Source organism: Felis catus, chromosome D2 (genome assembly GCF_018350175.1).
Source record: "Felis catus isolate Fca126 chromosome D2, F.catus_Fca126_mat1.0, whole genome shotgun sequence".
Taxonomy (NCBI): Eukaryota; Metazoa; Chordata; class Mammalia; order Carnivora; family Felidae; genus Felis; species Felis catus.
Genome location: NC_058378.1, coordinates 14,136,043 through 14,148,908, shown reverse-complemented (window position 1 = coordinate 14,148,908; position 12,866 = coordinate 14,136,043). Strand labels below are relative to the sequence as shown.

General features: G+C 47.5%; 1 protein-coding gene across 7 annotated transcripts in view; it reads right to left on the bottom strand.

The window, feature by feature from the left end:
* Positions 1–612: 612 nt before the first annotated feature.
* Positions 613–12,866, bottom strand: part of LOC102902472 — a 37,312-nt gene continuing 25,058 nt past the window's right edge. For 3 of the 7 annotated variants that reach the window (XM_023240391.2, XM_045039925.1, XM_023240390.2), the window contains one exon: positions 11,011–12,170. In XM_023240391.2, the coding sequence (XP_023096159.2) occupies positions 11,881–12,170 (290 nt within the window). In that variant the 3' untranslated portion in view covers positions 11,011–11,880. Of the gene's footprint in view, positions 2,542–2,561; positions 2,760–11,010; positions 12,171–12,866 lie in introns of those variants that run through there. The other 4 variants (XR_006586891.1, XR_006586893.1, XR_006586892.1 and 1 more) reach the window with 4 other exon arrangements.

Below are 12,866 nucleotides of genomic sequence, written 5' to 3'. Positions count from 1 at the left end.
AGTAGGACATTTAACTGACGGAGCCACCCGGGTGCCCCCCAACACTTGTTATTTCCTGTGTTTTAGCCATTCTGACAAGGCGTCAGGTGATCTGTCATTGTGGTTTTGATTTACATTTCCTTGATGATGAGGGATGTTGAGCACTTTTTCATGTACCTGTTGGCCACCTGTAGGTCTTCTTTGGAAAAATGTCTATTTAAGTCCTCTGCCCATTTTTTAAATTGGGATTATTATCATTATTATTTTGCTATTAAGTTGTATGGGCTCTTTGTCTATTTTGGATAGTAACCCCTTACCCGACATATAGTTTGCAAATACCTTCTCCCATTCTGTAGGTCGCCTTTCATTTTGTTGATGGTTCCATTGCTGTGCAGAAGCTCTTTAATTTTTTTTTTAATGATTTATTTATTTTTGAGAGAGAGAAAGAGAGACAGAGCACGAGCAGGGGAGGGGCAGAGAGAGAGGGAGACACAGAATCCGAAGCAGGCTCCAGGCTCCGAGCTGTCAGCACAGAGCCCCTCGCGGGGCTCAAACTCGTGAACCGTGAGATCATGACTTGAGCCGAAGTGGGACGCTTAACCGACTGAGCCCCCCAGGCGCCCCCCAGAAGCTCTTTAATTTGATGGGTCCCACTTGTTTACTTTTGCTTATGTTGCCTCTGCTTTCAGTGTCAAATAAAACAAAATCATCGCCAAGACCAATGTTAAGGAGCTTTTACCCTGTGTTTTCTTCAATGAGTTTTATGTTTTCAGGTCTCACGTTCATGCCTTTAATACATATGGAGCTGATTTTTGTGTATGGTGGAAGATCCTTTTTTGCATGTGGATATTTAGTTCTCCCCCTACCATTTATTGAAAAGACTATCCTTTCCCCCTTGTAAATCCTTCGCTCCTTTGTTGAACAGCAATTGATGATACACGTGTGGGTTTATTTCTGAGCTGCCTACTCTGCTCCATTGGCCTGTGTGTCTGTTTTTAGACCAATGCCACACTGTTTTGATTACTGTAGCCTTGTTTGAAATCAGGAAGTACAGTGCCTCTTTGTTAAGCTTTGTTCTATCTCAGGATTGCTTTGGCTATTCCCGGCCTTTGGTGGTTCCATATGAATTTGAAGCTCATTTTTCTTATTTCTGTGAAAACTGCCATCGGAATTTTGATAGGAATAATCCTGCATCCGTAGAGAGTTTGGGTGGTATAGACATTTTAACAATGTTTACTGTCCCAGTTTATGAACACAGACTATCTTTCCCTGTATTTGCGTCTCCTTCAGTTCCTTTTACCAATGTTCTGTAGTTTTCAGTGTGATCTTTCACCCCCTTGGTTAAATTTGTTCCTATTTTATCCCTTTTGATGTTATTGTAAATAAGATTTTCTTAATTTCTCTTTTTGATAGGTTGTGGTTAGTGCATAGAAATGCAAGCGATTTTTGGATATTGATTTTATATCCTGCAACCTTACTGAATGTGCGTATTTGTTCTAATGTTTGGGGTGGGTTTTTTTTGGTGGAGTCTTTGGGGTCTTCTATGTGTAATATCATGCCACCTGCAAACAGCCAATTTTACTTCTTCCTTTTGGACAAAAGTATTCTTTTAAGTGCACAGACTGAATTCAAGGAAAGGACATGGGCGAAAGAGGCTGAAGCCATGCCCACACTCCAGGACTAAAAATACACTGCCCCTTAACCACAGTCAGTTGCTGGGTACATTGAGTTTCAGGAGCATTTAAAAAGCAGATTTCATCAGTCACTCAAAGGCATGGATTTTAAATGCAATTACTGTATGTAATTAGCTGTTTCATCTTCAGTGCCAGTGAATTTGGAATTTAATCTCTGATTGCACAAAATAGAATACTAAGCAGATCAGCCCATAGAAGGGCTGGCGTAGTTGTTTACTGGTAGCCGGATAACGTGGCCAAATTCCTTAGAGCCACCGTGGACAAATGTTAGACAGAGGAGGAGGGAGACAAGGCATTGGCTCTTATAAGGCACTTATTTTTAAACCCACGTTAAAGACACGGTTTGTCCTCTCTCCGAAGCCTTGCCCCACGCTGGGTGGAGCCCATCACTCAGCCTCAAGCACAGCACATACCACAGTTACCCGATCGTCTCTGCAACTGTTTTTCCTCCCGGGTTATGAGCGCCTTGAAGGCAGGGACCACGTCTTATTAAACTTTGTGTTTCTGACACAGAGCAGGGTGCCTGGCCCACCACAGCGGTCAGTAAATGAACGAACGAGTGAGCCACCAGTTAAATCAGCAAGGGCCAGTTTTGCAAAAGTAAGCGGTTTATGTAACATAAACAACATCTTTCTTTAAGGCGTGTATTTTTTCTTAAATTTTATTTTAAATTCCAGTAGAGTTAACATCCAGGGTTATATTCGTTTCAGGTGCACAGAATAGTGATTGAGCACTTCGTCCGGAGCTCATCACGACAGGTGCACTCCTTAGTCCCCATCACCCATTTTACCCACCTCCCACCCACCTCCTCTCTGGTGATCATCAGTTTATTCTCTACAGCTAAGGGTCTTGGTTGTTTTCCATGTCCCTAAAGAAAAAAATAAATGAACCATTTAAATTATATTTACTTACCCGTTCTTTTCCAAGGTCAACCTGCAGCAAAACCCAATTTTCCATAGGTTGGGTGGGGGAGGGGGGGCGCCCTGTCAGCCCGGTAGCCAAACTCCCATAATCACCATAGAAGAAGTCACAGAATCTCAGACTTTCTGTGACACAGCCTCCATCAGCCAGCTGCCTGGTGGACACCTGTGTACAGACCAGACCGGCTCAGGGTTTCCGAAAAGAACTAAAGTCCCAATCCTCAAATCCAGATCACCAGTGACTAGGTAACAATATTTAAAAATATATGAATAAAGATAGGCCATCAAGTTGAAGTGGATTCAGTGTTATTGACCTTAATTCTAAGTTTGGTTTGTGAAATATCTATGAGATGTTGTTTTGTTTTGTTTTGTTTTAATGGGGAGGAGGGGCAAAGGGAGAGCGAAAGAGAAAGAGAGAGAGAATCCCAAGCAGGTGCCACGCTCAGTGTGGAGCCAGACATGGGGCTCGATCCTACAACCCTGGGATCATGACCTGCGCCAAAATCGAGTCGGACACCCACCCGACTGAGCCACACAGGCGCCCCTCTAAGAAGTTTTCTCAGTCATTTATTGCCTAGTCTCCCCAAGGACGAGAAGTGCGTGCATGTTGGTCACTGCTATATCCTCAGCTCCCTGAACAGTGCCTGAGCCATAGAAGGTGCTTTAAAATTCTCCCAAGTGACAGAGTTTATATGTGTGACAGCCACAGAGACAGATTGCTATTAAAAAATTACGTGGGGCGCCTGGGTGGCTCAGTCGGTTAAGCGTCCGACTTCAGCTCAGCTCATGATCTCACGGTCTGTGAGTTCGAGCCCCGCCTCAGGCTCTGTGCTGATGGCTCAGAGCCTGGAGCCCGTTTCAGATTCTGTGTCTCCCTCTCTCTCTCTGCCCCTCCCCTGTTCATGATCTGTCTCTCTCTGTCTCAAAAATAAATAAACGTTAAAAAAAAATTTAAAAAAAAATTACGAGCTCCTTTCTTGTTTCCAGGAAATTTTTTTTTTTCAATGAGCCAACCATGAAAAGAGCATTAAGTATCAAGGGCATAAAAAAGTTTATGGTTTGGGGCGCCTGGCGGGGGGGCTCAGTCGGTTCAGCCTCGGACTCAGAGATCCAGCCCGGTGATCAGGCTCCACGCTGAGCTTGGGGTCCGCTTGGGATTCTCTGTCTCCCTCTCTCTCTGCCCCCCTGGCACTCTCTCTCTAAAAATAAATAAAATTTAAAACAAAAGATGTATGGTAAAAGAAACCCCTAAAGCCTGTAGAGGACGTGAAGCAAGAAAGTGTCCCCTTAAACCATGTCGCAAGTGTCCCAGATGGAGCCTTTTCGCACAGGTGCCTCCCGCAGTGGGGCCGAGCCCAGCTCACGGTGGTCTCCACTGGCCAAATCTGCTTTCCTACGACAGTGGCCCGCGGGGCAAAGCTGCAGCCGATGCGATCGCAGAGGAATTGGAAGGGCGAGCAGAGCGAGGAAAGCCGGGGCCCTGCAGCCTGCGCCCCAGGCCTCCGCGTGTAGGCGGGGTGCGCATGTGCAGCACGTGTGAAGCGTGTGGTTCCCCACTGGCCTCTCACACAGCGGAAGTGAGGACAGCGGCAGAAATAAACCCAAAACAAACAAAAGCCCCACCGCGGTTTCCATAGGTGACACGGAAGCTTTGTAATTTCCGCACGCAGCTCTTTGCCAAATGACTCATTCCAGAGCTTGAGGGACAAGGACTGATTCCCAGAGCAACTCGCGGTTGTCATGATGGCAAAAGGCACGTCGGGGAAACACGAAAGGGGACGTTGCCTTTTTTCCCCGTGCCCAGTCGGTCCGCCCCGGTGCCTTCGGGGGAAGGAAGGGGGTTACAGGTTCCTGGTTCCTGGTTCCCGGGTTTATCTGAGCCTCGGTGCAGCGGGCCGGACCCCGGTCTCTGCGGCCACCTCTCCAAGCGCTACAGGACCCCCGGCAACTGGAGCGAGCAAAGCACATTGCAGACGCCAGGTCTCCCTGGCCTATATCGCGCCCATCTGCGCGTGCCCATCTGCGCGTGCACGCGTGTGCCTCCATGTGTGTGCACACGTGTGCCTCCATGTGTGTGCACACGTGTATGCATGTGTATGCGGGCAGGAGCGTGCGCGCACCTGCGCGTGCATCTGAGTGCGTGTGGCCGGGAGGAACATTCTGAGAAAGAAGGGAGTCCAGGCCTGACCGCCAACAGTTATTCACTCTTCAATCTGAGGCAAGTCCCTAGAGTCTAAGAAAGTGTTTCTTTCATCTGCAAAAAGAGGATAGTGTAAAACCCTCCGCTGTCTACAGAGGTGAAGGTCCTCCCGAGACCGTGACCGTGCCATGCCGATGCTAACCATTATTACTTTGGCGTTTCTTTTCTCTCTTTTCCCCCCAGTCGTGTCCAGTGGTCAGACTGCGTGGTAGAACCAGGTGCCCCCCGCCACGGGCAAGTGCAAGCCGGCTCCAATCCTTTAGGCGGGATATATATTGATATGCAGCTCGGTCAAGGTCTAGGTCGCTTGTGTTGTTCCCACCAACCCGTCTCCTCCTCTCCGGCTCACCTCCTGCTCGCCAGGCCGGTACACTGGTTCCCAGCGCACCCCCACCCCAAACCGGAGAAGATGTGTGTCTATCACTTGCCTTGAGAATTCTCTCCAAGCGTTCTCCGCGCGATGTTAATAGCGGCGACTGAGGCGTACTGACCCCTTCTGGGCCGGGCGCTTTGCCAAGCACGCTGAGGGGCCCCACCTCACTTAATCCTTCTGGTATATTCATCAAACTCAATAGCGTTCTCTCCATTTCCCAGATGAGGACATTGAGAGGAGAAAATCTGGCCCGAGATCGCACAGCTATCAAGTGGCAGAGCGGGGACTGGAACGCAGGAGGTCGGACCCCCAAGCCCTCCCTCCGAATCACAGCCACCGAGCTGAGCCAGCCGTGCGCCAGCCCGGCCCATGGGGGATGCGTGGAGTTTGGGGCAACAAGGGAAGAAGTAAGGGCGAGGAAATCTTATTCCGGATGTGGAAGCCCTATAGGAGGGCTAAAAGTCCTCTTTCCACTTTCTTACAGGTGTCTGTGATTTTTTTTTTTCCCCTTCCTGGCTCCCAAGGGGAAGAGACAAGGAGTCTTGTTACATGCTGTCCTCAGCACCGTCCAGACTCTGTGCCTCTGGCCCCAAAGCAACGGCTGGGCTAACTCTTGCTGCCTCGTCGGTCCCTCCAGGGGGCGTGCGCAGTCGGGGATGGCATTCCCTCGCGGCTGTAAGTGGGGTGCACACAGCACAGCGAAGCTCTCCTGCGGGCCCCCGGCTAAGTGAGGAAAAACAGGGGTGTGCTCGGGTGACAGCCTGCTGGAGTGGAGCCCCATCCGGAGCGCTCAGTTCCACGCTGCATGTGGCCTCAGTGGTCCTCGAGCCACTGACTCCACCGGACAGGACCCTGAACCGGGGAGAGGAGTGCCCTGTGCTGCCCCAGCCCAGCTCTGCCCCCGGACAAGAGCTGCTGCTGTACGAAGCAGGGCAGGGGCGCCTGGGTGGCTCAGTCGGTTAAGCACCTGACTCTTAACGTTAGCTCAGGTCATGATCTTGAGGTTTGTGGGTTCGAGCCTCCCATCTGGCTCCTTGCTGACAGCATGGAGCCTGCTTGGGATTCTCTCTCTCCCCCCCACCCCCGCCCTCTGCTCCTCCCCTGCTCATGCTCTCTCTCTCTCAGTATATATTTTTTTAAGTACAAACTAAGAAAAACAAAGGCCAGTGCAGAGAGATGGGTCCTCCTCCCAGATACGATACCAGCTAGCCCACACCAGCAAACTTCAGAGTTTTCATTCTTTTTTTTTTTAATTTTTTTTTTCAACGTTTATTTATTTTTGGGACAGAGAGAGACACAGCATGAATGGGGGAGGGTCAGAGAGAGGGAGACACAGAATCGGAAACAGGCTCCAGGCTCTGAGCCATCAGCCCAGAGCCTGACGCGGGGCTCGAACTCACGGACCGCGAGATCGTGACCTGGCTGAAATCGGACGCTTAACCGACTGCGCCACCCAGGCGCCCCAAGATTTTTCATTCTTAAAATGAATGTCGGGCTTGGGTTTCACGAACTCTAAAAATTCCCTTCCATTCTAAAACCCAAGGGTCCTAACTCCCTCCTCTCCTGGGCAGCTCTGTTCCCATTGTCCCCCGGGGAGCCAATGGGGACCTTCTGCAGGGGGGGGGGGATCAAGGGGCTCCCGGGAGGCTGGGCGCCGGGGGCACAGGACTTGCGGAACAGAAACCCGATTGCTACATCAGCCGGCAGAATGAGGAAGCGGCCGTCCCAGGAGACCTAGCCCAGCGACAGCTTCCACGGCCACAGAATTCTCGGGGCCCTTAGTGCGTCTCCAAAGGACGAGATGTGTGCCCGCTCGACGACAGGCGCTCCTCTGACAGCGGAGTCTGAGGCTCACACACCGTGAAAGTGGCCTTCCCCCCAGTTACGTACTCCATCATGGTCACTTATGATTAAATGAATTTAATAACACCGCCACACTACCCCTCCAAAACCCGAATGACTTCTTTCCAAATTTAAGTTGCTCACACTACTGACTGTAATGAACTGGTATAGCCACGGCATAATGATCTGGAGGGTTACTGAGCAGGGAGAAATAACCCAGTTTCAATGGGCTACGTTTACTTGCAGGGAGACAGAGAGAGAGGGAGAGAGAGAGAGAGAGAGAGAGAAAGAAGGTATGTTAGCGTGAGGCTTTACCCACCTACTTTTCAGTGTAAAATTTTCCAAGATGGAAGTAGAGATCGAATTGCCAGGATGGCCAAAAAAAAAAAAAAGACGTCGGGAAAATGAGGAAATGGATTTCACGTGGGCAACGGGTGACAAACCTTTCTTATACGCGGTTCCCGGTAAGCAGGGGACGCTCAAGGTCACTGCCCACACCTTTTTCTGTCTCGCGGATGTTCTTAGAGCAAGGTCAGAGAGCACATCATAAATGGGGGCAAATTCCAGCCGGGTCTTTTCAACCAGCTGTTTTGTTCTATGAGATGTCACCGTGTAACCGGATAATTGGAGGGTTTGGATAAGCTGGTGAGGGAATACGGGGTTTTCCGAAGGAAGATAAAAGCAGAGAAGCAGCTCCCAGCACTAAAGCTGGCTGTCCTGTTTCTTCAAAAATAGGTCCTCTAACATGGGAGAAGCAGAAATCCAAACCTTCTTAAATCCCCTCGACTGTTCCGAAGAGAGCAAACACAGAGCAAACACGTATTTCATGAAAGAGATACATTTCGAAAGATCATAGCACCAGCTGCTTGGTCACCTAAGTGTTTTTGGAAGAGGAAAAGAGCTATCCAGCATTAAAGATTCAGGAATGTCTGTTGACATATTAAGGAAACAACCTCAGGGGACAGCTGACAAGGCTCCAAGAAGCATCACCAAGGGAACAGTGACGCAAACGCGGTCCGTTTTTTACAGGCGGGCACTCTGCCAGGCTTCCTCGCCTGACAGCTGATGTAATGCTAATCCCTATCTGGGTTAGCGTTGCTTAGATATCAACTCAAGCGACTCAGTCAGCTGCAATCAATAGCGGGCTCCTTTTATAGAAGATAGTAAAAAGGAAAAAAATATATATATATATATACATATACATCTCAGAGAGCAAGAACTACAGATTCTGGCGTGCTAAAAACCTATCCATTGTGCCAAAAACGGAAAAGATAAAGAAAGGAGGGTCCAGTATAAACCCAAGAAGCATGTTAACCCATGCCAAGTGTCTTTTTCTGAAGTCCAGTTGTCCACAAAGGATAGTGCTATTTCACAACACAAGTTTTTTTTTTTTGTTTTTGTTTTGTTTTGTTTTTTTTAAGCGTCACTGAAGAAGATGCCTAATTTCCAGCTGAGCTAAGTAATGACGGGAGAAAACAGAAGACATTAGGTGGCGATGTGAAAATAATGCCTTTTTTCATTATTGAATAAATGGGCTGGTTCCTTTGGAACCAATGCATCAGATATTGTTCTTCAAAAAAAAATTCTCTCTTCAAGACCACTGCTTTTCAATTATTTTAGAATAAATAATAAGAAGTATGCAAATTTTAATCAATCTCAGATTGAATGCCTGTGTCAAGTGCCCTCTATAACATGACGAGGGGCCACTTTTCATTTTCTCTCAAGCATTGCAATTTTAACTGTCCAAGAGTGATAAAAAAAAAAAAGAACTCATTTTAGCAGCTCACTTTAATTATACATATTCTTATCTATTTACTAGATTATACTTAGATGGAAGAGACCTATGTCGTCTTACACAGAAGACCAGTAGCAAAGCATCCTTGGTTCCAAGGTGCTTAATGTAAATAATAATAATCATCATCATCATCATCATCATCATCATCATCTGGTGGTGGGTGTCGGGGAAGGACGAAAACCAATAGAGAAAGTATAGTATTTTTTTAAGTTTATTTATTTATTTGGAAAGAGTGTGAGAGACAGGCAGAGAGAGAGAGGGAGATGGAGAATCCCAAGCAGGCTCCACGCTGCCAGCATAGAGCCTGATGCAGGGCTTGATCTCATAAACCATGAGTCATGACCTGAGCTGAAGTTGGACGTTTAACCAGGAGCTACCCAGGGGCCCCAGAGTATTTTTAACAATAATGAAAGGAGGATTGTCGTGATAACAACGCATGAGCTTCACGAATGAAATCCACAGGATGGCAGTGACACGAAAATGACACACTATTTATCTTTTACGTGTTTATAGCACTTTGCTTTTAAGGCAGGTGTGGGTTTTTTCCCCGAAATTAGAGGAAGTTTAAGCTTCAGGGAATCTATAAACCGCACGAATTTATATGAAAGTTGATGGCCAGGTACATGTCGTTTTGGGAGAAAGCCTCCTGGGCTTTCATTAGATTCTCAGAGGGTTCCAAGAACCCTCCCTTCCCCAAAGTTGAAAACTGATGCATTCGAAGGAGTTAAAAATCCTTTGGAAATTCGATCTCGATTATCCTTCACCTCCCAGTGAGATCATTTATTTACAGGTGGAGAAAGTGGGAAATTGAGAGGCTAAGTTGCTTGCCCAAGGTCAAGGAAGCAGTCTGGTCTGTTATTATCTATGACGCTAGATCAGACGGCCTCCTTGAATGAGTTTCTGTGGCGTGTCCGTTAGTGAGGGAGGTCCCATTAGAGCCACGCCCGCCCAGGAAGGGCCAGAGGAGCTCAGAACGCCCGCTGATGACTCCAGCCTCGGTTCAACGGGTACACCTCCCTCTCCACCGTCTCTCATGCCCACCTTCCTTTCCCTCCCCCTACTTCTGTTACCCAAAGTCTCCTTTCGGTAAGGCCAAGGCCAAGCAGAAAACACAAGTGCGGTATTTCAACACGTTAGCAGTCTCCCACAAGAATGTAATCTTAGCATCACCTTTCTTTGATAAGGCAATGTTTGCTTGGGAATCTTGAAACACTCCATATCTGGCAAAAAGGATACAGAGCAGGAAACTAAGGCATACAGATATGAAGGAACTTCCCAGCATTGTAGAAAATAGGACGCAAATTTAGTTCTCTAGACTCCCAGGCTGACCTGTTCTAAGTTGACTTACACCAGCTCAGCCTACCAACAGAGCCCTGAGTTCTGGGAGAGCTCCAGCTGGGGGCAGAGGCCAGCAATGAATAGCACAGGAAAGTCGGTCCCAGCTTCCAGTAGGGGGTGGAGCAAAGGGAATGGTCTAGAAGGAATGAGAATGGGGGATTCTGTCCCTTGTTTACAGCAATAATATTTCATGTCACTTTAGAGTTATAAAATCATATTTTCTCACTGCAGAAAATTTGGACAAACACAGAAGTAACAAGAAGAAGAGAGAAAAAAAATACCCGTAACCCCGTGTCTTCCGGGGATCATCCTAAAGGGACAAACATCCTGGTTGTTAGGATTGGTGCCTCCTCTGAGTGTGACCCCAAAGTCACAACTCTTGATTTCTTTGTTAGGATAGTGTGCGCGATGAATGCAAGCCTCACAAGGGGGTTCCACAGCTCAGATAAGATTATGCATTTGAAAATGAGAAAACTCCTTCGCAAATCCTAAATGCCTATATTACACATATAAGGAATTCACACCACTGTCCTCAGAGGTTGCTTTGTGCTCACAGGCGCTGACACTATCCCCCTAAAAACACTGCTTCTCGTGCTAAGTCCCTGCTTTAGAACAGACCATGGATCCCTATGGCCTTTCATCCAAATCCAAGTGTCTCTGGTCAGATTTGTCTCAGTTCAGAACCCAGATTTGTCTCAGTTCAGAACCCAAACTATGATCGGCACCAATTCTCCTCCATCCAAGTAAATCTTTTTTTTTTTTTAATTTTTTTTTCTTTTTCAACGTTTATTTATTTTTGGGACAGAGAGAGACAAAGCGTGAACGGGGGAGGGGCAGAGAGAGAGGGAGACACAGAATCGGAAACAGGCTCCAGGCTCTGAGCCATCAGCCCAGAGCCCGACGCGGGGCTCGAACTCACGGACCGCGAGATCGTGACCTGGCTGAAGTCGGACGCTTAACTGACTGCGCCACCCAGGCGCCCCTCCATCCAAGTAAATCTTAACACCTTTGGCACACTTCTTGGTTGTTTTATACTGAAATTTTCCAAATGCCTTCCCTTATACATGACATTTGAGCCCGCCTGAAAATGCAAATCACTTTGAATGCCTCATTTAATATCATTTCCATCAAAGGGCAGCATGCTGGGGGATAGGGGGTAACCTATCCAGAACTAGTTTTATGCATGATAATTACATGACATGTCACTTAAATTTACATCCACCTTCTGGTTTTTTTTTTCTTTTGCAAACTTTTACTTTCATTCCCTACCGCCTTTCCTAAAATGCTTAAAAAATCGATTTTGCAAACCATGGGACATGAATGTCATTTGTTGTGTGTGAATTTGCTAAGAAATAGGGTGTACCGCAGCTGTCATGTTTTTCCACATATCCTACTCAATCTGTCATGCGTTTGCTGTGTTTTATAAATATGTGTCATATTTGGAAATATATTGTTCACATATCTTGCATGTTTTCCATTCAAGGCATGCTAAAAATACGGTATCAGTTTGTCAACATGGCTTTCAAAACCAACAAGATCCCCTCATTTGAAAATCCCAACAAAGTCCATAGGCCAGACCAGGCGGTTATTATAAGACGTTTCCCTTCCTGTTTCTTACGGGGCCACTGTTTGCCTGTGTCTCTGAGTCACGTGTAGTTGTGCTTTACGCATCTCAGATACGAAAATATCTTCGGTGTGTGACTCAAAAGCTGGGTGGCTTACTCAGATGGCTTCATGTGCTAGCATGCATGTTTCAGGTGATACAGGAATACGACAGAAATAACGACCCAGGTTCCTTCATCACAGGACTGGTCTTTCTGATGAGTCAGCAACAACACGCTGCGATAACGCTGTTGGGGCCCTTCCATTAACTGAAAGCTCTGAGGTGTGCAAATCAGAAACTGACCTGGCTTCCAGATCATTAAAAACGCCTGTTGTCTTTCCTGCAGCGAGGGTGAAGTCCTGTGGCTTCCCGGAGAATTCTGAACCCAGGCACGGCCTCGTATCTGTAATGGATGGCGGGGGGAAACTGAGGACAGGGTGGGAGATGTGGAGGGTGAAATTTAAATATCAGTTCTCTAAGAAAACAAAAACTTGGAGTGCTCAATTGGTTAGATGTCTGACTCTTTTTTTTTTTTTAATTTTTTTTCAACGTTTTTATTTATTTTTGGGACAGAGAGAGACAGAGCATGAACGGGGGAGGGGCAGAGAGAGAGGGAGACACAGAATCGGAAACAGGCTCCAGGCTCTGAGCCATCAGCCCAGAGCCTGACGCGGGGCTCGAACTCACGGACCGCGAGATCGTGACCTGGCTGAAGTTGGACGCTTAACTGACTGCGCCACCCAGGCGCCCCGATGTCTGACTCTTGATTGCAGCTCAGGTCATGATCTCGTTGTTTGTGAGACTGAGCCCCACGTCGGGCTCTGTGCTGATGGTGGGGAGCCTGCTTGGGATTCTCTCTCCCCCTCTCTCTGCCACTCCTCCGCTCATGCTCTCTCTCTCTCTCTCTCTCTCAAAATAAATAAATAAACTAAGAAAGAAAGAAAGAAAGAAAGAAAGAAAGAAAGAAAGAAAGAAAGAAAGAAAGAAAGAAAGAAAGAAAGAAAGAGGGGCGCCTGGGTGGCTCAGTCGGTTAAGCAGCTGACTTCGGCTCAGGTCAAGATCTCACGGTCCGTGAGTTCGAGCCCCGCGTCGGGCTCTGTGCTGACAGCTCAGAGCCTGGAG